Source organism: Dermochelys coriacea, chromosome 3 (assembly GCF_009764565.3).
Source record: "Dermochelys coriacea isolate rDerCor1 chromosome 3, rDerCor1.pri.v4, whole genome shotgun sequence".
NCBI lineage: Eukaryota > Metazoa > Chordata > Testudines > Dermochelyidae > Dermochelys > Dermochelys coriacea.
The window spans coordinates 201,459,790-201,485,808 of record NC_050070.1 but is presented as its reverse complement, the minus strand read 5'-3'; the positions used below and the strand labels follow the sequence as shown (position 1 = coordinate 201,485,808).

General features: G+C 41.6%; 1 protein-coding gene across 6 annotated transcripts in view; it reads right to left on the bottom strand.

Moving 5' to 3' along the window:
• The window catches only part of PAK5 (p21 (RAC1) activated kinase 5), a 187,141-nt gene that overhangs the window by 81,324 nt on the left and 79,798 nt on the right, over positions 1 to 26,019 (bottom strand). The window contains exons 3-4 of one of the 6 annotated variants that reach the window (XM_038397522.2): positions 8,471 to 8,783; positions 3,890 to 3,971 (exon numbers count right to left, since the gene is read on the bottom strand). The exons of 3 other annotated variants lie outside the window; for them this stretch is intronic. In XM_038397522.2, coding sequence (XP_038253450.1) covers positions 3,890 to 3,971; positions 8,471 to 8,521 — 133 coding nt within the window. In that variant the 5' untranslated portion in view covers positions 8,522 to 8,783. Of the gene's footprint in view, positions 1 to 3,889; positions 3,972 to 8,470; positions 8,815 to 26,019 lie in introns of those variants that run through there. 2 more of the 6 variants (XM_043512113.1, XM_038397525.2) reach the window with 2 other exon arrangements.

The window sequence follows — 26,019 nt, the reverse complement described above, 5'->3', positions numbered from 1 at the left end:
CAAATCAAACTAAGGCCATGTCTATACGTACAGTGCTGCAGTGGCACAGCTGTACCGAAACATGCTGTAGTGTGCGCGGCGAACATGCTCTATGCCGATGGGCGAGAACTTTGTTGGCATAAAAAAAAAACCCTACCAGAGAGCAGCAGAAGCTATACATACAAGCTGTGCATACAAGTGCTTATGCCAGCGTAATTTAGGTCACTTGGGTGCGTGCGTGTGTGTGTGTGGTTTATTCACACCCAAGCAACATAAATTATGCCGGCATAAGCTGTAGTGCAGACATAACTTTCGTTTGCTAATTTTGTTTCAAAGAAATCCACTGAGTCTCAGCTCTGCAGCTGAGATAAGGGCAGGGAAGAAAAGCAGTAAAAGGGTTCTGCATAGCTATGGGTTTTGTGCACAGTGTGGTTTTTGCAAAAAGAAAAGGAGTACTTGTGGCACCTTAGAGACTAACAAATTTGTTAGTCTCTAAGGTGCCACAAGTACTCCTTTTCTTTTTGTGAATACAGACTAACGGCTGCTACTCTGAAACCTGTCAGTGTGGTTTTTCTTCTTCCCCCAACCTTAAGAGTATTTTCCCTCACTGTTTGAAACTGATGTCTCTTTTTAATCAAATGTGTGTTCTTTACTGTGCACATATAACTTTTTTTTTTTAAAAAAAGTTATAATGTCATGCTAAATTTTTAGCTTAAGTGAAAACCACCACAAATGTTGGGTGTTGGGGGGGGGGGGTGTGGGAGGAGGGGGGGAAGGGGAGAAATCAGAGGAAATAGATGGACCATGTAAACATATGGGCCTGAATGAAAGCCTCTAAAGTCAGTGCAAAAATTCCTCTAGGACTTCAGTGGGCTTTGGATCAGGCCCCACATGTCACTCATTTTAGAACGCAGATACAGTCCTCTGCAGTATGGAGGTATTATAGGTTTTCCTGAAGACCTTAAGAAGCCTGTATTCAAAATGGCAGTAGATTCAAGCACGTCTACTGCCTTTTTTAAAAAAAGTCTGATATTTGTTTTGTCAAAAAAACCAACCCCTCCCAACCCCCCCCCACACACACAAACCCTGCCCCCCCTTTCCCCCCCCCCAAGTGTGCTGTGCCACTGGGCAGGATTTGCAGCTATACTTTCCTGCCTACAGACAGACAGCCCTTCAGCAGATTAGGTGATTATGGTTTTCTGTATCTCCATCTTCTGTGCCTCTGGTAGTGTTACCAGAGAAGGGGAATTCATGGATTCTAAGTTCAGAAGGGACCATTGTGATCATCTAGTCCAGGGGTTCTCAAACTGGGGGTCGGGACCCCTCAGGGGGTCATGAGGCTATTACAAGAGGGGTCGCAAGCTGTCAACCTCCACCCCAAACCCCACTTGCCTCCAGCATTTATAATGGTGTTAAAATATAGTTAAAAGTGTGTTTCATTTATTGGGAGGGGGGGTCACACTCAGAGGCTTGCAATGTGAAAGGGGTCACCAGTAAAAAAGTTTGAGACCCACTGATCTAGTCAGACCTCCTGTAGCATGCAGGCTAGACAGCTGCCCCCAAAGTAATTCTTAGTGCATACCTTTTAGAAAAGCATCCAATCTTGACTTTAAAATGGTTGCACTATGGCCCTTGGTAAATTGTTCCGCTGGTTAATTACCCTCATTCTCAAAAATGTATGCTTGCATGTGTCTAGCTCCAGCTTCCAGTCATTGGATCATGTTATACCTTCCTCTGCTAGATGAGAAGAGCTGCACTTGTATGAGAAGCTGGTAGAGGGGATTACCAGAGAGAGAGAGAGAGAGAGAGAGAGAGAGAGAGAGAGAGAGATAGGAGAAGCCACATGAGGAGAATGGGAATCTGAGATGAAAGCGGGCCCTAAATGCAAATATAGAAGGAAGAGGGATGAGGTTTGCAAGATGAAGGGACCTAGTGGAGGACTAAAAAAAGTGACCACCACTGGTTGATCTTGTCACAGATCTGACTACAAGAGTGACCAGAAACTGAAAATAACTTTGACACAAAGGATAAGTTTAAAAGAAAATGGAATTGAATTCCCCAGGCTATAAGATAGCATGTAGGTGAATTTAGTGGTTAGGAGCAAGAAGCTGAGGAATGATTTCCCATTCTGTAACACCCATGTTAGCCTTTGGAAACAATATGCCGTAGCTCAATCACAAGATGCAAGTTTGATGCAGGAATCACTGGGTGATGGACGTTCCTGGATGCAACAGAACCATTGTGCTTCCACTGCAGTGTAAAGCTGGCCACTGAGCAAGTGTGTTTAGTCCATGGGCTGCAACTATGGTCCATGGGCTGCAACAGCTGCACTGAGGTAGTTTATATCCTGTCTGGGAGTGCGGGGGTGGAGGAAGGGGAATTCTGCCCCTCTTAGCCCTGCAGAAATCCTCTGTGCTAAGCCCATTCTCAGACTTCACTCATGGGTCAAAGATGTGCCTCTAGATAATTCTGGATAATGCCTGCGCATTGGTACAACTTGACTCTGAAGCTATACCACCCCCTCACCTCAGAGGCTGCACAAAGGCGTAACTAATGTCCAATGGATAACTCAAAAACCTCAAGCTATTATGTCGTTTCCATGATAGAACTGCCAGATGGAAAAACAGGACTACTATGGCCAACATGGTCATGAGTGGCCTCTGATTCAGATATCACGCAACTGTGACTTGAACAAGAGAAAGTAGGGGCTCTAATATGCCTTTAAGGCACAGCCACATATTGGGGCTGAGAGAGGGGGGCTCATAACTTTGGGGGAGCTCTGGCAGAGTCACTCCTCAAAAACAGGTACCCTGCCTCCCAGAGCTCCAGGTAATGCAGCCACTGTGGCATCCTGGAAGAGGACATAGCATTCTGCTTCACTCCACGCCTGGCCAGTGTGGAACTAGTTGCGGGGAGATTAGTGCTGACTGTGGCACTCATCTTACACACCATAAACACAGGGACTACTACTTTGCTCAGCCCTAGTGCAGGTGTGTAAGGAATGGATATCCCTTGTGTCCTTCCCCAGACAAAATATCTGCACAGAAAAGCAGGCACACACACTGTCTAAGCCAGTAAAGCATCAGAACAATTATGATGAATATAGGTCCCAAGTGTTCATTTGTTACTTAGAGGCAGATCTTGTTACTTCTTTGTAGACAATGGTTTTAGACCTCATTAATATTGTTTCTCTCAATTGCTTTTTGAGTGCATTCTTAATTATACTATAGGCAGTGAATGCCCTGTTATTCCTTCATCTTTATGATACGGTTTCCTGTACTGCTATCCATTAAATAATCAGTCATTGCAATTTAGGCACCCATTATAAAAAGTTCTAGGCACCCTAGCAATTAATCAGACCGAGAATCACAAAATAACCATCCAGTAGCCAAAAAAAAAAAAATCAAAGGCAAATAATGAATTCAGCCAGCCAATATATTGCCATGTTACATGCTAGCGATCTCCTATGCATGCAAATAGTCCCACAGGTGAGTAAACATTCATCCATGAGAATAAAAAGTTTGTCAAGCCTTACTCTTGAACTCAATTAAATTTTACCCCAAACTTTTTAACTGACTAAGAGGCTAAGTCCCATACAGTTAATTGCCTAACTCTAATTGGCAGTCAATAGGACTTAGGAATCTAATAGTCTCTTTTGAAGGAGAGACTTAGGGAAAAAAAGATATAAACAGACTGATTCACAGACCACACCAAATAAGCATGCAACATGCTTCATAAAAAACATCTTCTAATCTACCCTGTAGCAGCCTGATCATTTAAATATTTTGTCAAATTGGTCAGTTTCTCAAAGACAGTATATCTCTAAGCAATGCAAGTAAGATACATTTAAACAATTACAAGCCATCTGAGACTTGTCATTGTCAGGGTGTTTTTTTAAACCACACAATACCTTGTTTATGGTTGAAAATGCCTTCATTCGCCACACCACAGCACAGTAGGGTGTTTCTTGATAGCTGGCCCATGAGAAATATCTAATAGAGATGCACAATGGAACAAATAAAAAAACCCAAAAGACAACAAGTGTTTGGAGAGAAATAGTAAAAGCTGGTATGGAATTACCAAACTGGGATTTATGTACTCCAGGGAACAATACGCATTCCTCTCACTGTAAACTACTCTTGTACAAGAGCCCATTTCCACATGTCGCTTGACATGTTCTTCCTCATTTAGAAGGCTTGTGGCATTCAGTGGATTTTAATGCACAGTAATTTTGAACTGAGCCACCATAAGTAGTTTAAATGAACATATTGTAGGCACTCTATTATCTTTAAATATATATATTGAGTTACCTGCAGGTTCCCTGTCATTTATTGGTTGTCAAGGTGCTCCACATACTAAAATAAACTAATGAGATTTAAATATTTGGTTTCTAATTTTTTTTTTTAATAAAAAGTATCCTAGATTTTCAAATATGAATAGTGATTTTGAGTGCCCAAATTAAGACATCAAAAAAGGAGCTTGGTTTTTCAGGAAGCGCTGAGCATCCTCCACCGAATCATGATAAGTTGAGTACCTGAAATTTGGACACACCAAAGTCACCAGTTATTTCTGAACATAAGCCTAGGATGTTTTACTTACTGCTATATTATATTACACTATAAAAATACATTACATTACAGGAGCCGAGAGTAGTCCCCATTTATTTAAATGTTTTGAATTAGGAGAAAAATCCAGGCTGTTAGGAAGATGCAAAATTGTCAGGAATAAAGATGGTGGTGATTTATCAGGAGAAAGAAGATATGATACGGTTGGAATGCCTGAAGGGAATGCCAAAGCCAGAGGTCTGAAAGACATTTTACTTCTGAATATTAAAAATTGTCAAGATTTTCATAACTGAAGCAATTATAGCATAATAGTTGCACAGGTTTGAAATCATAAGTCTGTCAATAGAGCAGACAAATTATTTGGAAAGAAGCACTGCAATTTGATATATCAGCTCCCATCTTCTTTGCACTAAGGGCCAGATCTTCAACTGGAGGAAGCTGACATTGGCCCATTGAACTTAGTGGATCAATACCAATTTACATCAGCAGAGAATATGGCACTATGCATTTAGGATACCTTTAAAAATTAACGCTTTCATTTTAATCCACCTAAATCCATTTCACCTATACCTCACTTGCTGGTGGACAGAGACAGAGACAGCATTACAAGTGTGCCAGTGACCAGATAGGTTGCAGATAACAGTTCAGTGTATATTTAATTCAATTCACAGGGAAGATCAAACAAACATTCTGCATATTACAGAGGTTATATTTAGAATTTCTTTTAGTGAGAAGAGTCCCCCCCTGCTTGTACGTGCATACAAGTAAAGCCACAAACAAAGTGGGTAAGTTGGAGCAGGAGTGTCAGCTTGAGTTTGGCTCTCCGACCACCCACAGAGGGACTCCAGGAGCACAGGATACGTTTGAAGATGTGTGTCATGTGTCTATGCGTCCCTAACAAGCAGGATATGGAAGACTGGTTTTACAGGTAAGAGACAGGGACCAAAAGAGATGCTGGTTTAGTTTCTGGCTCTGCCACCAACTCCTTAATGTGAACTTGGGCAAGTCATTTAGTCTTTGTGCCTCAGTTCCCCCATTTGTGAAATAGGAATGATACTACTTCTTCCCCCTACTCCCCCACCTTTATTCATCTAGTTAACAGTAAATTCTTTGGTACAGGGACTAGATATTTGTATAACACCTAGAACAATGGGGAGCAGATTTAAGCTGCAGCTTTCTAGCACCATGATAAACAAACAACAATGCAGATTATTCATGGCAGGAGAATAAGCAGTCCTCTCAAATGTTGAAGTGGGTGCTATGGTCAACCACAATATCAGCACACAGTTAATACCACTTCTGTGACAATAGTACAAACCTACTGTGGGTGCCAAACATCTTTTGATGATCTGGGCTATAACATAATACATACTGCATATATCTTAATGTGTGTAATACTACTCATACATAAAGGTAATCTCAGCCTTTGTGGAAAAAGGACTGCCTTCATTTTTCACTTTTTAGGATTGTCTATGTTATGTTGGCTATCGAGGACCTGTTCTTCGCCCATTTTTGGAGTACACTTTCCATTAAGACAACTTTTATAGGTAACTATTGATAATCAGTGATTAATAGACATATTTTCTAAGAAATCAGAAATTAATAAGACATGCTTTCTAAGAAATTACGGCAATCTGTATTAGATATTGTAGGGTTGCTATAAGCATAGAAGTTAGTTTGCATTCCAGTTTAAGGGCTTTGCAGCAGGCGGCTTCACATTTAATCAATATTTTAAAAAATTAACCCCACCCAAAATATTACAAATTAACCTTAACAAATGTGGTAATAGTTATAGAAAGATATTAAACCTTTTTACAGGTTTATCATCTTAACTGAAGGTTGCTGTGTAGCACGGCACAGTGTGCCTACTAAAGTACACCTGGAAGAAAAACATTTGTAAACTCTACAGTGAAGTGCAGATGCTAACATTAAATTGTTACTACTTAGATATTTGTCTCTATTGCTCTGTAAGAGCATTTGGAAAGTCAATTGTCCTCTCTTTCCTTACTATATACTGTCAAGCAATATAATGGTTCTTCCTGAAGTGTTTCCTAGAACTCATTCTTTCATCCAACTACTCCAGAAAACTTCCCTCAATCTTTTGTGAAGAACACCGAATTATTATAAAATACTGTTCACTTAATCCTTCCCATTAGGACATTCAGTGATCACTGAAACTCAGAAAAGTCTTAGTGCCACGGCATGCAAATATTTTAGGGCTAAATAAGATGCGTCTCCTATACGTTGGATTTTTACATCACCATTTGTCATTCTGACTAATGGGTGTTACTCTTCCTTGATTTAACTGGTTGGTATTGATGTGAATAAGTTTTGATGAAAGTAAGCATTTTGGAGGAATCCAGATCTTTCACCCTACTGCAGTGACTGCTCTTTCTAGGAGACTTCTGTAGCCATCAAAAAAATGCCAAAAACAAGCAACATGATCTGACACAGAGTTAACAAGAACTGGATTGGATGTTAGTAATGGGAAATTACATTTTCATCTCTCTAAAATCAGTTGCCTTTGAAAACTCTCATCAGTTGATGTTTATTCAATGACCTATATGAAACAGCTTTTGGTCTCAATCCAGTGGACAGATGTCTGTATCCCAGACTGCCTCAATGACACCTGAAAACAAAGGCCATGGATTAAGATTCACATGGAGGCGGATCGACTTTTTCCACCTAGAATGGTCCCTCAGAAGAAGCATTCCATCAGTGAGTTGCAAGACACCTTGCCGTGCCTAACTTTTTTTGTCTTTGGGAACAGCATGTTCTACCTGAATGGTACAATTAGATATTTCTGGAATGAGGCAGAGGGACACTATGGGCCTGCAAAAAAAAAAACCCAAAAAACAAAAACCCAAAAAAACGAGGGGAGTTGACAAGACAAAGCTCTCAGCTTTGAACAGGTGAGATGGTTACCAGGAAAACTGATTTAAAAAGTGCACAAAGTAGCTGCTGAACAACCAAATCCAGAGTTAATACAGCTTTGAAATTTTCAGGGAAAATGTCAAAATGTCAGTACATCCCTGGGCGAAATCTTTATGGTTGACCAAGCTAGCTGTATTCCCTCTGGGGAGTCCTTGGACTTGGCTGAATTACAATTTTGCAGAGAATGTCTAGAGGGAGGTACCTGGGGCCTTTTGGGTTGTGTGTATGTTGGCTTGGAAGGATTTGATTTCTATTGGTGAAATAAACATTTATCAAATGCACACAAACTGAGGGAAAAATATTTGTAATGATAAAAGAAATTTACAGACCGGCAAAGTGAGAAAAGTGCTGCTTGAGAACTGAGTTTAAGTTAAGGATATGTATATAGCATATTTTGATGTGGTGCTGACAATTTGTGTTTTACTTATTATAATCGCTTTAACTTCTTGAATCTCAACATCAATAATTGTTTGACTTGCCCCCCATAATTTTGCACAACTGAACATTTAAACCTATAATTGGAAAATAAACAAACAAACATCAATAGTAATCTCTCTCTCCCCCACCCTCCCCAATGTAATTCTGCCAAGCCTAAAAATATAACTTCAGAGGAAACTCTGTAAAGCAATGTGCAAAGGCAGGTAAAATCCTTTCCAGTAGTTTGAGAACCCTTATTTTTTTTGATGGGGAGGAAATATTGCACTTCAGAGAGGTTATGTTCTCTTCGTATCTTTAATGGGAACTATGTGCACTTTTGCCTCAGAAATTTCTGACCAAGATGAAGGGTCTTTTACTGTCTTTTGCCCTGAAAGAATTCAGATCCAACTATGTCAACGTGTGTCAAAGGAAGGCCTCAGACATGCTTGCCCATGACAACGGAGTGCCAGAGTGGTATAAGAACCTGAATAAATAGAATAGAAACCTTGTCTCTAATGGAAAACCCCCACTATAAACAGAGGGGGATAGTTCTAGATGTCAAAAGCTTCACTTACCTCTTGAGTGGCCTCTAATTCTAGACTGGTAGCTGCCTGCATGATGGCCATATTCTAAATACTGTAGCTAGACCTCAGGGCTCCGACAGGCATGTATCCCTTGATTCAGAGTATTCAATTCAGATTCCTCCTAAGGAAAGGATTCAGGCTGCAGCAATGATCATCTGCACAGTGAAGCATTGGTGCCCTTCTTTTGCACCGGTTTCTTTCACAACGTGTGATTGGTTTTATGCGAATGATACATAATATCATAGTTGCTGCTATTGTTACTGTCCCTCCCTGAAGCACAGATTGCAGCAGCAAACATATGACCCTGATTAAAAAAAAAATAAAACAAAATCCATTTTAGTGTGATTCTTACTCTTTGCTGGTCAACTGAGCTACCCAAGTTCCAACCCAGCACTTGAGAATTAGTGTATTGAGGGTGACAGCATTTTTTTATCATCCCATTTGTGTTTTTAACTGTATGTATTCTTTCACCGCTACTACCACCACATCAATTCCTTGGGGAAGAAGAGAATATTTAGTTCTTTAAGGAATGTTTTCCTATTAAGTCACCAATACCAAATGACTGCAGATGATGGTTAGTAAGTGAAGTGGACCCAATATAAATAGTTTTTAGGGCCTAAAATTACAGGTGGGTACCATATATTTCAGATTTGAGAAGATGGCATGCTGGTGAATTCCCCTCCTTCCCGAAACATCAGAAATGGCCCCAACTAGAGATGGGATGCTGGATAGGGTGGGCCAATGCTTGAGCACTGAGCATTTTCTCTCCCATGTACTTTGCTGGCTGGTTCTTGCTCAGAGAGTCTAATGGATCACCATATGTGGCATCAAGAAACAATTCCCACACCCCATCACTACAGTGGGTGAGCATTTCACAAACCTTTACATTTATTTATCCTCAACACTCTCTATGAGGTTGGGTAGTGTGGTTATCCCCACTTTACAGATGGGAAACAGAGGCACAAAGAAGCTAAGTGACTTGCTCCAGGTCTCAAAGTCTGTGGCAGAGCAGGGAATTGACTCCAAGTCTCCCAAGTACTAGGCTTAACACCCTAATCACTAGACCATGCTTCCTATTATTTAAGGAGTACTGCAGTGCTAAGATGAAAGCTACATTGTGCAAGACCTTATACAAACACAGTGACACACTGCTGGTCTTGGAGAGTTACAGTTTAGATAACAGAGACAGGAGAAAGGATCGAGGTGGGGGCAAGAGCAGCAGAGGGGAAGTGATGCAGCAGGTGAGTGACAGAACTGGGAACAGAACCCAGACCGCCTTGCTCAAGCGGCCAGCCTGCTCAGACAATTCTGTGCTTTGGGAGGTGTCACTTTAGCATCCTTCAAGTGATCTTCCATTAATATCAGTCTGCAAAAGTTCATTTAAAACCATCACAAACTGGTGGCGAACAAAGAAACCGATGGGGAATATATTTAATTAAACATACAAATATACTGTATATATGTCAGGAAATTTCACCACTGTATTATAGACCTCTTCTGATTGAGTGTGGTTTTACAAGCATGAGTTTAGGAAGGCTGCATTACTCAATGCGAGGCATTTCAAACCAGTGGCGATAAAACCTCTGCAGTACCAGCCTGTTGTTCTCTATATGTCATGATGTCACAGAACAGCTATTCTAATTATTTTACTGAGATTTTACAAAGTGTTTTTGGGACTACTTGTCATAGCTCTCCTGTAAAACCTAACAACTCACTTAGCATAAGTCCTCTGTACAGTGCTCACGGCCTGGTGTAAAGTGTTGACCGTGAACTAAAATAGCTCCTTTCCACCTAACAATAGCTGATTTTAAGGTCAGTATTTCAGGGCTAGAAGGAAATTTATGTCTTCTAGGAAGCTGGCAATCTGCCCTTTCCAATGGTTTGAAGCTTGTTTTTGGCTCCTCAGGGTTGTAAGACACTGAACCTTAAACCTACTGCTAGTGCAGAACTTAATATCATCCAACCCAGGCCCCAGGCTCTGTTTGTCACTTTGAGCAGGGGAAATAGGGAACATTCTTCTGCTAGGTTGCTTAAAATTTAAAATAGAGAATGGTTTGAAGCTACTTGTTGGAGATTTGGCACGTGTACAAGTAAACGGAATAACTGAAGAGCAAATCCCATTAACTCCACCACCGATGGGCACAGAAGGTCCGACAGACAATGGAAGTGGAGCAGGTGACTGAACTGGAGCGGACCCTCATGGGATTCCATTCCCATCAGCATTGAAAGAGGTTTTGGGGATGAGGTTAGGGAAGGGTTGGGGAATCCCTAATTACACAGATCCAACTGCTAAACTCCTGTGGGCAGGGGGTGGGTAGGGGGAGAACAGAGAGGGGAGTAGACGTGACATGTTGTTTGCCCCATGGAGGGAGCAGCCCTTTCATATGGCATGCAGGAGGAGTACCAAGCTGTCAGAATCAGTTCTGAGTTCAGAAACAATGAAAATCCCAAAGCTGCAGATAACAGTGCTTGGTTTGTTTCCCTCTGGAACTCTTGTTCTCCTCCCATCCACCCCCTCCCACCACAAGGTTACTTATTATTCCATCACTTGCAAAACAAGGATATTTAGCACAGTATCAGCCATTTCAGACAACAATGTTACATAAATCAAACAGTATAATAGTGGTCTGTGCTGGCAAATGATACTTGGGTTGATGTGTACTGATAAACAGGAAACATTTGATTCACCAGCATAGTGTTTTTCATAAAACAAAGCCATTCAATAGATACAATTCTGACTTTATCTTAAGAGAAAAGCCAAAAAACAAGAAAACTCCACCATTCTAGACTGCAGAGGCAGCAAGACGAGGGATCTGAGATTCTCAAAACAAACAAAAAAAGTTTGCACTGTATTTCACTGTTTTCATGACCCTCAGGCCCGGGGGGAAGGGCCTGTATTGCATCTTTGTTCTGGATGGTGCTAAAATACAAATGAAAGGAAGCGTATTGAAGAGATGAACCGATTTGCTTTTTCTTTTGCCACTAAGTGTCCAATTCTATCGCCTCCCTTTAAATACTTGCAAGTATCCTGGATTTCAAAGAGCGTGGAATCACCAAGAGAGGGAAGTTTTTACATTATCCCTCTAAGTACCCTTCCAGAGGACAGTAGTTCATGACAGATTGCGGTAGCCCCCAGTTAACAATACTCTATGCTGGGAGGACATTATAAGTACTTGTTTGTGGAAGGGCATAAAATAAAGAGCAAGCAAGAACAGACATGGAGTCATAAGGTCATTGGCTTTGCCTAACTATATGGTGAGGCAGTAATCCAGGCAGGATGGCTCCTCCGAGAATCCGGGTATGTCCTTCCCTATAGATCTCCTGCATTTGGGAGATCTCCACCCAGGCTAGATCTGCAGAGATCATTTCTAGGGAACCTCACCTAGTTTCCTGTTTCATTGGCCACTTAAAGGGCTTGTCTTCTCTACGGGGCTAAGTTGACCTAAGTTATGCAATTCCAGCTACGTGAATACTGTAGCTGAAGTCAATGTAGCTTAGGTCAACTTACCCCAGTGTCTTCACTGTGTCGACTGGAGATGCTCTCCGGTCAACTTCCCTTACTCTTCTTGGAGAGCTAGAGAACCGAGCTCGACCGGAGAGTGCTCTGCTGTCGATTTAGCAGGTTTTCACTAGATTGCAGCAGCGTCGATCTCCCTGTAGCGAAGACCAGCCTGTACTAATCTACTTCAGGTTCCTCACTTATAAAATTCTCCTGGGAGCGATCAAATTTTAGGTGATTTCATGACGAAGACAGGGAATTGCCCTTTTAACAAACATGATAGCTCTTGTCCCAAGCCAAATTTATCTTTTCTCTGGAACTTCAGACAACTATGTAGTCAAACAAAGGACCCATTTCACATGACAGGCATGAACAATGTACATGTTGATCCTGTTACTCTCCTGGGCAAAAATCTTTGCAATAGCAAAATGCTGCTTAATTCTCCTCCCCTGCCCAATTCTGATAATATAAATACATGTGGATTAAAGCTGAGTTAACAAACCCACAGCTAGGAAGTAATTAATTAAGATGAAGGTAGACGGATAAAAGATAAAGCACCAAGAGCTAATCAGTGACAAAAGCCATCTCCCCACTTTCTTAAACCAATCATGAAGTGAACAATACCAAAGAACCTTTGCTTTTTGTCTAAAAACACCTTTAAAAGTAAAAGTGAAAACTCTGAATATGGGTAAAGATTAGGGCTGTCAAGCGATTAAAAAAATTAATCACGATTAATCACACAATTAATTGCGCTGTTAAACAATAGAATACCATTTATTTAAATATTTTTGGACGTTTTCTACATTTTCAAATATATTGATTTCAATTACAACAGAATACAAAGCGTACAGTGCTCACTTTATTTTTTGATTATAAATATTTGCACTGTAAAAACAATAGTTTTTCAATTCACCTAATACAAGTACTGTAATGCAATCTCTTTATCATGAAAGTTGAACTTACAAATGTAGATGTACAAAAAACCCTGCATTCAAAAATAAAACAATGTAAAACTTTAGAGCCTACAAGTCCAATCAGTCCAACTTCTTTGTTCAGCCAATTGCTCAGACAAACAAGTTTGTTTACATTTGTAGAAGATAATGCTGCCCGCTTCTTGTTTTCAATGTCACTGAAAGTGAGAACAGGCATTCGCATGGCACTGTTGCAGCTAGTTTCACAAGGTATTTATATGCCAGATGCACTAAAGATTCCTATGTCCCTTCATGCTTCAACCACCTTTTCAGGGGACATGCATCCATGCTGATTATGGGTTCCGCTTGATAAGCTATATAGACCAACGCAAGTTCATTTTCATCATCATGAGACAGATGGCACCAGCAGAAGGTTGATTTTCTTTTTTGGTGGTTTGGGTTCTGTAGTTTCTGCATCAGAGTGTTGCTCTTTTAAGACTTCTGAAAGCATGCTCCACCCCTCATCCCTCTCAGATTTTGGAAGGCACTTCAGTTTCTTAAATCTTGGGTCAAGTGCTGTAGCTATCTTTAGAAATTTCACATTGCTATCCTCTTTGCATTTTTTTTAAAATTCGCAGTGAAAGTGTTCTTAAAATGAACAACATGTGCTGTGTCATCATCCGAGACGGCAGTAACATGAAATATATGGCAGAATGCGGGTAAAACAGCAGGAGACATGCAATTCTTCCTCAAGGAGTTCAGTCACAAATTTAATTAATGCAATTTTTTTTTAAACAAGTGTCATCAGCTTGGAAGCATGTCCTCTGGAGCGATGGTCAAAGCATGAAGAGGCATATAAATCTTTAACACATCTGGCACATAAATATCTTGCGACACCAGCTAGAACAGTGCCATGTGAGTGCCTGTTCTCATTTTCAGGTGACATTGTAATTAAGAAGTGGGCAGCACTATCTCCCGTAAATGTAAACAAACTTATTTCTCTTAGCAATAGGCTGAACAAATAGGACTGAATGGACTTGTAGGCTCTAAAGTTTTACATTGTTTTGTTTTTGAGTGCAGTTATGTAACAAAAACCCCCCTACATTTGTAAGTTGCACTTTCATGAGAAAGAGATTGCACTACAGTACTGGTATGAGGTGAATTGAAAAATACTATATCTTTTATTTATCATTTTTACAGTGCAAATATTTGTAATCAAAAATATAAAGTGAGCACTGTACACTTTGTATTCTGTGTTGTAATCGAACTAGATATATTTGAAAATGTAGAAAAACATCCAAAATATTTAATAAATTTCAGTTAGTAATCTATTGATTAACAGCGCAATTAATTGTGATTACTTTTTTTGAGTTAATCGCAATTAATCGACAGCCCTAGTAAAGATACAAATGAATCACTACCACACATTACCATTTGAGAGCTACAAAACTTTGGACCCCATCCTATAAATCCTTCCCCACTGGAAGTCAGTGGGATATTTGTATGCGTAAAGATTCCTCATGCAAATGAAGTTCTGCAGGATTTGTGTGTTTGTATAGCACTTAGCACAGTAGGGTCTTGGTCTGTGATTGGGGATCCTAGATGTTGCTGTAATAATCAGGCCTTTTTTTAAATATATAAGTGATCTTTATAGCTCAGTCCCATTTTCTTGGTGCTAGTGATAAAGGTGAGAAAATAAAATAAAGACCCTGATCCAGCACTTCAGTATGTGCTTAGCCTTAAGCACATGCTTTCCTGTATCAGGGCCTGTGAATAATGTTCACCACCATGATTTTAAGTCAGATATATGTACACTGTGCGCGTGCGCACGCACACACACACACACACACGATATAAAGGACTAATAGCCAGCAACATTCTGAAAGATAAAGGTGGTGTTTAAAGATAGCGGAGGAGGTTATAAGAAGTTTCTGCACTGCTTTAGGGGTGGTTATGCTACCAGAACTCAGCTTCAGCTGTGTTTACAGATCAGAAATAAGCAGAATTGTTACCAGTTAGTTTTGGGCCTAATCTAAAGTCTACTCAAATCCATGAGAGTTTTCTCATCCAGTTCAATGGATTTTGGATCAGGGCCATTGAGGGTCTTGTCTGAAGGCAGTGGCAAAATTCTCATTAGTTGGGATTTCTGTACTTCGACCGTTGTGAAGGCTTCACAGTTCAGTCCCTGAGGGAGGGGGATAAGCAACTAGTGTACTCGGTGGAGGTTCCATTAACCTCCTATCAATGAACATTCCTGACACTTTTCCCCTTCACCCCACCTCACAAAAGGAGGGGGAAGTCAAAAGCTTCATGCAACACCGGTAGGACCTTGATAGGTTAGACAGCTGTGATTACTGCCTCTTGTGTCACTTAGCAGCTATTACTGCAGTGTTGCTCCCCCTGCAGCTCCTTATGGGGGAGTTTTGGCCAGCGGATCTGCACAGTCACAGACCAAGTGGCTTTGCCCTTGTTCCCACACACAGAGGCCAATTGTCTACCTTGCCATGGACAGATCCTCACTACTACACATAGGGTGACCAGTCAGCAAGTGTGAAAAATCGGGAGTGGGGATGTGTGTGTGTGTGTGTGGGGGGGGAGTAAATAGGAGCCTATATAAGAAAAAGACCCTGAAATCAGGACTGTCCCTATACAATTGGGACATCTGGTCACCCTAACTACACAGCCTCTGTGGCCTGCCCCTTAAGATGCAACAATACACCAGTTCTACCCTTGCTTTCGAGACCTTGCATAGCCACACGAGTTCAGGCAGAACTGGCTCCCAATTGTTTAAAGAAGTGGAAAGCTAACACAGAGCCCTTCCTGACAAAGATGTTCTGCTGATCATTTAGTGTCAAGGCCATCCCTAGCTATTCTGGGGCCCTGTGCAGTCCCGCTGCAGGGGCAGGCCTCTGCGGGGTGGGAGCGGGGGGGCTGGCTTGGGGGGCAGAAGGGAACCACCCCGCAGCACTCACCAGCAGCGCAGCTGGGGCTGGGTTGCTGCCCTTCGCGCCGCTGGTGAGTGCAGCCCCAGCCCTGCTGCAGAGCTTAGGGAAGTGGGGGCGGAGCAGGGGCGGGGGCTCGGGGAAGAGCCGGAGCAGGGGCTGGAGCAGCACGCAGCTTCACAGAACAATTTCCTGGTGCCCTACACAGCTGCATATTTTGCGTATGGGTAAGGACGACTCTATTTTGTGTAATCAGTTCTGCATAACTCAGCAGCTGAGTTCGTTACAGGCACATCACATGCTGTTAGCCTGCCAATGTTCACTAAATTAGTAAACCCAAATACAATGGGGCTAGATTCTGCCTTAACTTACACCCTATGCAACCCCACTGGACTTTTAAAGGTGTCCAGTAGCTGGTCTTAATTTTAGCAAGACTGGCAGCAGCTACATGCTCTTTTAAATTATGTCCAGCTTCTACATGATGAAAGCAGCAATGAGCCCTGCATGGCTTTTCATGTGATTATGCAAAGCATGCTGTACTTTATAATACCTACTCAAGTGCCTCTACTTTAGTAGTTCTAATAATACAGTTCATTGCCTTCAGCATACTTTTTCTCTTTAGTATGCATCAGCTGAAGGCTTTAGACCAAAGTAATATCTCCTCCCATGTGTTTATTAACTGCAGTCTGCACCGGAAAGGACCTGAATCACAGACCACAGTAAAGCCCAGGGGCTCAATTATCCCACATAGGATAGGATAGGATAGGAGCAACTCAAATTGAAGTGAGTGGAAGTTACTCATTATGCTTGGGGAGAGTCAGGTTCTGAATATTTAGGATCAGCCATTTAGGATGAAACTGTCAAGTCGACCTACCCTTTGTATAGTGTCATTTAAAACTCAGTCATTCAATATATTAACTCATTTGTTAGAGCCAAAACACAGACAATACGACAGTTACAAAGGAATGGAACAAGGAGTATTTGGTTCATAGGGGTAATTTGCTTCCTATACAGAAACTGATTTATTGGCCCATGCCTCCTTCATAACATTATGAAAAAAGCTCTTATCTATTGGACATGCAGGGGCAAAATTTTGCTCCTTTTTACAATCCATGCAGCCCCAATGAGAGCAGAGTTAAGCCTCTACTGTAATACTGCTCTCTCTCATACTTCCCCTGCCACTTATCTTCAAGTCTGCAACAACTTCCACTTCAGAGGCATTGCCGAGTGTGCTGCTCGTGCCCAAGGCGCTAATTCATCAGCAGCATTGATGTGAATGTTATCAGCTAGGTCATTCCAGTGACTCAATTGCTTTTATAATGGCCGGATCCAACCCCCATTGGACTTCAGTGGGCGCCAGAGTTGGCCCCAGGACTTGATTGCTCTCACCTAGAGCCTCTGGAGGGGGAAAAAAAACAAAACAAAAACCTCTTTCCTTTTGTTGCTTTTAAAATGAAAACAATCCCCATTTGTATGTATTTGCTGTAATCACGTACCTAAACATATATACATGTAATAGGCTATTTAAAATGGATGTTCATAATTTAACTTTGTAATAATTATAGAAAACCTAGTAGAGAAAGCTTGAGTGGCTATTCTTTTGTAATAAGACTAGCTAAATGAAAAGGGTCATCAGTGAAATAGTGTACTTGTTTAAGCGTCTGGTTTACATAACTAGTGTTTGCACATAGCACTTTTACATGTTTAAAGTGCCAAGTATTATGTGGTAAGGTAATAAGCAATTGGACAATAAGAAAATTCAGAAAAACTGGAGTACTCACTACATATATTGGATCCATTTTAGCACCACATGGCATTCTAAACATATGCCGGAGTTGTCACTCAATTAAAATTGGGAGGAGAAATTCTCACTGAGAATAAGCATTTGTAAAAACTGTCACATGACATGATTGTTCTCAGCTTCCTCTGTTTGCTGCCAGTATCTCCAGTCTTGAAAAGGAAAATCAAGTCTCAGCAATTTTATTCCCTTACTCAACCTATTGTAAACCCTAACAAAGGCGTACTTGCAGGCTGTTTGTTGTGAACTGGTCGTACAAATTCAAAGTTTAAAAAAAAAAAAGGAGAGCATTAAGATTGATATTTCTAATTTGGAAGCCCAAAGAGCAAGTGTCTATAAATAAAGTCTTCCTTAATTACGAATGTATGTATTGTTTAATGTTAAATAATGGTACATTCAGAGACGAAGTATTCAGTATGCAACAAACTATTCATACGTCAAATCAATTAGCAGCTATTTTCTCATTTAGAGAGACAAAGTTACATTACATACAAATGATCAGAACTCCGGTATTTGAAATGGTCTACTAAACTGTTATGGGAAACAAGATATTTTCTCTTTAGCTTGATGATCGTAAATTTAATAAATGCCAATGGAAAGCTGAGGCAAATGCTCTGCACACTTGGTAATTAGAGCAAAGAAATTGGATCGCAGGGAAAAAATCCCAAACAAACAGTGATCTTTGACACCCTGTTGGAGTCAAACAAACTCTCCAGTTTTTAAGGGAACATAATAGTATCTACTTTCTTTGTGTCCATTTCACAGGAGCAAAAGAGAGTCAAGAAGCCATGCAGATGTTCTACTCTGCACATTCTACCATCTTCCTGCCCAAGTCTCTCTATTTATCTAAGGTGATTGAGTCTCATGGCTTCTACCACCAGTTTGCCACCTTAGATCTCCCCATAAGAACTACTTCAGCCCTTGCCCTTCTCTTTAGCTTGAAGTCAGTGAAAACTTAAGCAAGATGACATCAATTTCTCACTCTCCTTACTACTACCTGTTACTTTTTCCACCTCCGCAGTCTTGCAGGGACCGAACTCTCACCTAGTCTCTACTTCTAATCTCTCTACCACACCCCTTGATCATAGGCCCCTGCATCTTCAGATACCAGAATCTTTGATCCCACCTGTCCCTCCAATTATTGCCCCATCTCCTTTCACCTCTTACCATACCGAATGGGCCACTGAGCGCTAAGTTCCTCTTATCTCCATCCTGGATCCTCTCATTTGTCTTTGCTCTCACCACTCCACTGAAGCTGCTCTTAACAGCAGAAAGAAACTCTTCCTGGCTACATCTCTGGACCACACTTCATCTACCTCATCCTCGCCACTGCTTTTTTCCCCTGACATCCCGTCTTCTCCTTGTCTTTCAAGATACCACCCTCTCCTAGTTCTCAGATCTCTGTCCACTTTCAGTGTCTCCTCCTCCCTTTGAGCACTTTCTCTTCGCCCTCTTTCTCTGGGATGATCTCACCTGAGCTACTCTGGGGCAAGGCCTGCCATTTGCTATACATGTGTATAGTAACATGTACAATGCGCCCCTGACCTGGTTGTGGTAGTAAGGCAGACAGGGATTGATCCAACACACCATGCAAGTGGTGTGAAGGGGCTGTTACTAACATAGCCCATTCATTAGGGCAGCAGCTATAAAGATGGGGAGATGGGTTGCAGGCTCACTTCTTGCCCGAAGTTGCTGGATGGATTTTGCCATCTTATTCCCTGCCCCTGACGTTAGGTGTATAGAGCCCAATTACTCAGGCTTGATGTGAGCTGAGTGAATGTCATCTTTCATGAATTAAGATCTTCCATGTGGGATCACGTGCCATTGTATTTATCTCAGTTTCTTTTTTTTGCCATTAGATAATTTAATCCAGTGTTTCCAAGAGTATGGGGTGGGTCTCCTTGGAGAGCAGGCCTGAAGGATTAACCTAGTGGGTACTACAGACAAGCCTCAATTGTTCTCCAGAGTCTCAGCTTTTATTAAGGAGAGTCTCAAGCTGTTATGCTCACAAAGAAAATCTTCAAAATCTGAAGGCAGTGTAACTGCTGAAGATAATCCTTCTGAGTCTGCTGGGAGCTTGAAATGCCGAGAGCTTGAAATGTTAGCTCCGTGGTTTGAACTTCCCCATTCATTTCACTGGATTTCTCAGATGCCAGTGATACTTTAAGTCAGTGCTGTTAGCTACATGCTTTCCTGGGTGATGAAATGAGAGGAAAGGAAGTTTCATATTATGATGAGCTATGCCAGCATTTCCAGAGCAAGTGAGTGTGAATGCCTGGAGGATGACTTGTTGGGGAGTGTGAAAGGTATATAGGCCTTTTCTGACAGATGGTAGGGTTTCAAGGGAAGTGCAATTGATTTTCATTTCTTTGCAGGCTCAGCTTTCAAAAAAGTTTCTCTCAAAGTGGCTTAACCAATGGTTGTAGGAAGGTGGTGTCTCATTATACTATTCCTACCATTGAATAGGTTTTAAATGCGTTTAATCCCCATCCACAGTTTTCCAGGAAAGATTAACAGAACGTTGGACTTCTGAAAGTTAATATGATGGTTCTCAGGGTACCTGGGACTGAGAACACCACATATCTATTCAAGGGACACCATCATAGGGCCTAATCACATCAGCTACACTATCAGAGGCTCGTTCACCTGCGCATCTACCAATGTGATATATGCCATCATGTGCCAGCAACGCCCCTTGCCATGTACATTGGTCAAACTGGACAGTCTCTATGTAAAAGAATAAATGGACACAAATCAGACATCAAGAATTATAACATTCAAAAACCAGTTGCAGAACACTTCAATCTCTCTGGTCACTCGGTTACCACACCCCTTTACCACCCCTAAGAATGGCTATTCTTCAACAAAAAAACTTCAAAAACAGACTCCAACGAGAGACTGCTGAATTAGAATTAATTTGCAAACTGGATACAATTAACTTAGGCTTGAATAGAGATTGGGAGTGGATAGGTCATTACACAAAGTAAAACTATTTTCCCATGTTTATTTCCCCCCGCCCCTGACTGTTCCTCAGATGTTCTTGTCAACTGCTGGAAATGGCCCACCTTGATTATCACTACAAAAGGTTTTCTTCCCTCCCCCCCCGCCCTCCTGCTGGTAATAGCTCATCTTAAGTAATCACTCTCCTTACAGTGTGTATGGTAACACCCCTTGTTTCATGTTCTCTGTGTATATAAATCTCCCCACTGTATTTTTCACTGAATGCATCAGATGAAGTGAGCTGTAGCTCACAAAAGCTTATGCTCAAATAAATTTGTTAGTCTCTAAGGTGCCACAAGTACTCCTTTTCTTTTTGTGAATACAGACTAACACGGCTGCTACTCTGAAACCTGAGAATCACCTTGGTTCTCTCCCCTCTTTCCAGTGAGGGGTCTTGTCTGTGCTTAGCTTGCTGTCAGCTCCCTGACACCACCAGCCCGTCAGCCACTCAGAGCCCAAAGGCGAGTGCTTGGAGGCCTTATTTTGCCTTGCAGTTAAAAAATAGGTGTGCCCTAGTACAAGTCCTTGTGAAGCATTCCCCTTGAGCTCCAGCCCCTGACACTGGCTACTCAAACATCCGATTTGCTGTCTCAAAAGGAGTAGTGTACACATCAGCTTGTAAGATTCAGCTCAGGACCAGCATTTTGCCTAACACAGCACTGAGATATATTTATAGTGAACACAAGAGTAAGTTTGTTATCAAAGACTTGAGATTCATGAGATAGTAAAGAAGGCTATTGAAAACAGATGGGTACCTATGAAACAAACATAACACTTTCTAGAAACTAAACTTAAGCCTGTTAACCTTCTGGCTAAAGATGTTTCTCTTACTCAAAGCTTTACTCAGAGTTTTCAACCAAGATTGCCTGAGATCCAGTTATCATTAAAGATCCATTTGCTTCTTAGCTGCAGGAATATGGGGCGTTTTCTTTGCTTTATATATTATACCCCTAAAGTTCATTGCCTTTGTACATAGCCCAGGGCTTGTTTTTTTCCTGTGTGCTGCTTCCTGGTTGACTTTACATCTTTGTGTGTAAATGAGCATCCATTGTGTTGGCTTACAAATGCTCAAATTTACAAGCAGACAGATTAAGTGAACATACATCTCATCTGACAAAAAAACACCTGTTTTACACCTCTGCTGGTGACTGATACCTTGAATGTTTCCTCATGTGTGTGTGTTTTACACACACCCTTCCTTACATTGCACCTGTACACACATTTCACACTGTGAAAGACCAGTGACACACTGGGGGTTTTCATTTGAAACCTCACATAATGTTCTTTGGTGAACGAAAATGGGTTACAGACTCAAGATTTTAAATTAAAAAATTGGTTAAGCGTAGCAAATGCTTTTAATTGCAAGCAACAAAGACGGCAGTTGGTTTGCTCTCAACTCATGTACATGAGAATGCAACTGGAATGGAGTTTACTGAGATGAATCAATGTATTTGATTCATAAAGTTACTGAATTATTTTAATGCAATGTTTTGTACAGATTAATGTAACCATACTGAAATTTTTTGGCACAAGTTCAGAACACGTAACCAGGCTTGTTCTAGCTCTCTGGACTCTTCAGTCACAGCATAAGCAGATGGTCGTAGAGGAACCATTTCCATTTATTTTCCTCAAATCAGAAGCCTTCCATTTCTGAAACCATCATCCTGTCACTCCATTTTGTCTGCAGGTCCTCATTGTTTAATGGTACAGCTGTGATTTGAATACATTGCCCTTTTTTCTTAGTCACTACCTGTCATTTAATTCAGTATTCTTATGCCCTCGGCCTTTCTAAATAATTGTTTTAAATGCTTGTTCTTTTGTCCCATCATAACTCACCTTCTGGTTTACAACCTCAATACAATGGCCATGCCAAACCACATACTGTGCTTTCCATCTGCTTTCCACTAATGCTTTTCCTGTTAGCCCTATGTTTATCTACACAGTGGTCTGCTAAGTGATCTTCAAGGTAAAGTTTTCTGTATATTATGGCTACTCTCACTAGCCTAGTGAGTCAGAAAAATTGGAAGTGGTATCATTTAGCACCATACCTATATATCTATTGGGTTACTAAACAGACACCAAGCTTTTATCCCCTTAACCCAAGGGGAAGGGTGTTGCTGCTAGCAGGCTGGCTTACAGGACAACTGACACAGTTGCTGGTAAAAAGCACTTTATTTCCCTTCCCACAGCAATATATATACAGCACTTGTTTATTCCTTTTCTGTTGTTTATCACCCAATGTTCTCATCATTCTTATCTTTGGGTTCCATTATCTTGTGGTAGTAAAGACTCTCAGGTGCTGCTTATATCATTAGTCCTTAGTTCAGCCACAGTTTAGTCCTCAGTCCAGCCAAAATCTTCTGGCCTTGTCCTTTATCTCTTGTACTGTTATTTTCCATTACTTGGCACACATTTCTAAAACATCTGATACTCAGCATTTCCCACATCTCCCCCTTTTTGTTAAAAAGCAGCTTGAATCATCCGTGACATTCCCCAACGCATACATTGAACTATATATGGACCACACAAACAAATTATACCAATACAGATACCAATTAATAAAAGAGTGTGCTATAATGATGTTATTCATATTTTGTTCTAATTTTGCAAGTAACTCATGAACAGAGTGAGAATGATCTGACAAATTAATACAACACATACCCTCAAAATCTTCACATCCATGTCCATGTGCTAATAACAAAAATTCACTCGCAGCACTATTATATAAAACTGCATGGCAAATGCTATCTACATCGATTAATAACTCAGTTAATATTTCAAAAATTAGATTAAACTGTTTAATACTCCAACACACTAATTTCTCTAAATTAAAAGCATTTTCCATAATAGCAACACCATGGATGCTTAAGCAATAGAAAATCAATCGCAGCTCGATTATCTAAAATGGCATCTCTTAATTCCTGTTGTTCCATACTTAAAAGAGCAATTGCCTGTAATATAGCATTAAGCGCTTTAACAGCAAAACAAGCTAATGCATTCAAAGTTTGCACCGTGTAATAAGTTGCAAAGCCAGGAATGCCTGCAACAGCATTCAGCAAAGCCAAATATTCTGAGTGACTATATAAGGTAACATCGGCGGAACATGTATTTTGCAGGGCCGTGCTTCGCCGATTTTGCTGCTGATTCTTTCCGGGCAACAAAAGGGTCATTCGGCTAAGACAGCACAAGGTATTATGACTTAGATTGGCAGGCATATAACTAAAGGTTCTTTCGCCGCAGGTAAAAAACCAACCAGACGGCAAAATAATATGTCCATAATTAAAAGAAACATTAACCGCATTAGTACAATTCAAAAGGGGGGCACTTACGGTTTGGCAGCCCATGGGTACCTTTGCACATGTGCAATTAACCACTCGCGCACACGTTACATTATCTGCCCCGGCTGGGTACGGGGTATGTAAAGATAGGGCCCCAGGGGGCAAGAAGTAATTGGCGGGGCCCCAATTTGCCATATTCGAATACTGTGAAGACAAATTGGCATAAGCTGCAAGCATGGTGTGACTGCCAATTTCTTCGGGATGATGACATATGGGCACAAGACAAGTGCCCAGTAGTTCCCCGGCTGCCACAGAATCAGACAAACAAAAGTGTGTGACATTGGCTATCAATGCTAGACGTTCCCATAGGTTATACGTCATTCGCACGCGTAGGGGTACAAGGAGTCCCCCCTGTAACCCAAGCAATACCACTATAACAATATCGATAACCCACATCCTCATTCTGGAAATAAACAGGATATGGCCACAAGCACAACCTCCTCTGATGCGGATCAATTCCTGTCATTACGGTTACTCTTTTCCGCGCGTGCACTATTAGCATGGCTATTGCTTCAATTCTGGAAGTTACCGTACGCACATTTTTACACGGTGGAAATATCCATTCCAAACCGACTAGGGGGTCTTTATCTCTTGTATCCCACTGAAATAATAGCGCTTCCAATACTGCATCTAGGCTAAAGACCGCTACCACAAAGGGTAAGTTTTCCCGATATCTCCCGGAATAACCCTCCCCCACCTTCTGTCCTATTTGTTGTAATGCTTGCTTCTGTAGTACCGACAGTTGTCGTTTATCTCCAGGGGCTCTCCCCCCTTCTAATAAGGGAAGAAGAGGAGTTATATCCTGATTTGTGATGCCACAAAGGGGGCGAAGCCATTGCAGTTTACCTAGCAGTTTCTGTGCATCATACAGTGTGCGCACATGAGGAGAGATTTTCAACTGCTGGGGGCGTACGGTGCAGTCAGTGATCCGAAGTCCCAAATACAAAAAAGGGGCGTTAGTCTGACCTCTTTTCTTGGGGCAATCCCGTTTTAAATGACCCATTTTTTCACACTAATAACACGCCCCCTCCCTTCCTCTACGCCAATTCGACTTGGAGGTATTCAAGGCAACCGCCAAGGCGCGTGCATGAATCTTTGCCTTATCCTCCTCCTCCACCAAGGGGGCACGAGTGCAGGCTTCAATCATATCGACTAGAGAGGCCGATTTTGGTAAAGTCACCAAAATCTTCTTACACGTGGGGTTAGCATTTTGAAGGGCTAAATCTACCCCCAATGCCGATCTGGCGTCTGGTGTTAAATTAGGGGCCCTATCCAATGCCGTCCTTAGGCGGTCCAAAAAGAGGGCAAAAGATTCGCCCACTCCCTGCGTGACTTTTAAATAGGGAGGTGAAGGGGTGCCCAAATCAGGGAGCTCTTTGAATGCCTCCAATGCTAGAAACTGAGACTGTTGTAATATTTGGGGTACCAATCGCGCCTGTAGCTGAGGCTCTTCAAATCGCCCCGTCCCAACAACATGTCTATTGATGCTACCTGGAGAGGGTCGTCCCGGGGTCTATCTAAATTAAGCACTGCCGCGTGCTCAGCCTTTTTTCTCCATGAATCCTTCCATAATAATCTCTGTGTGGGTGTTAACAACATGTCTGCAAATTTCTGGGCGTCAAAGGGACACATCGCTTGCCCCGAGAATATTTGTTCTAATAACGCTTGTACATACGGATTTTTCAAGCCATACGCCACAATAGCTTTCTGAGCCTCCCTCATCAATTTCCAGTCTAACAGCACCCAAGATTTAACCCCCTCCCTTGATACCGATACCGGGAAAGTAGCCGGCATGGCATCCAAAAATTCCCCTTCAATTATAGCATCCTTTATCAATCCATGCCAGCGCTTAATTGGGTCAGGAGATCCCACTCCTCCCCCCCATCCCTCCAAATCACCCCCGTACCCCGTTCTTCTTCCCTCGTCCAACTGAAGAACACGTAGGTGGCAGAGGTTTCACTTTTGGTTGAACCGGTTGCGTAGCGGGGGCATAAATTTTGCGATATTTTTCCTCTGCTGTCGGTCGCAACTCTCCCTCGGGAGTGAGGTGCT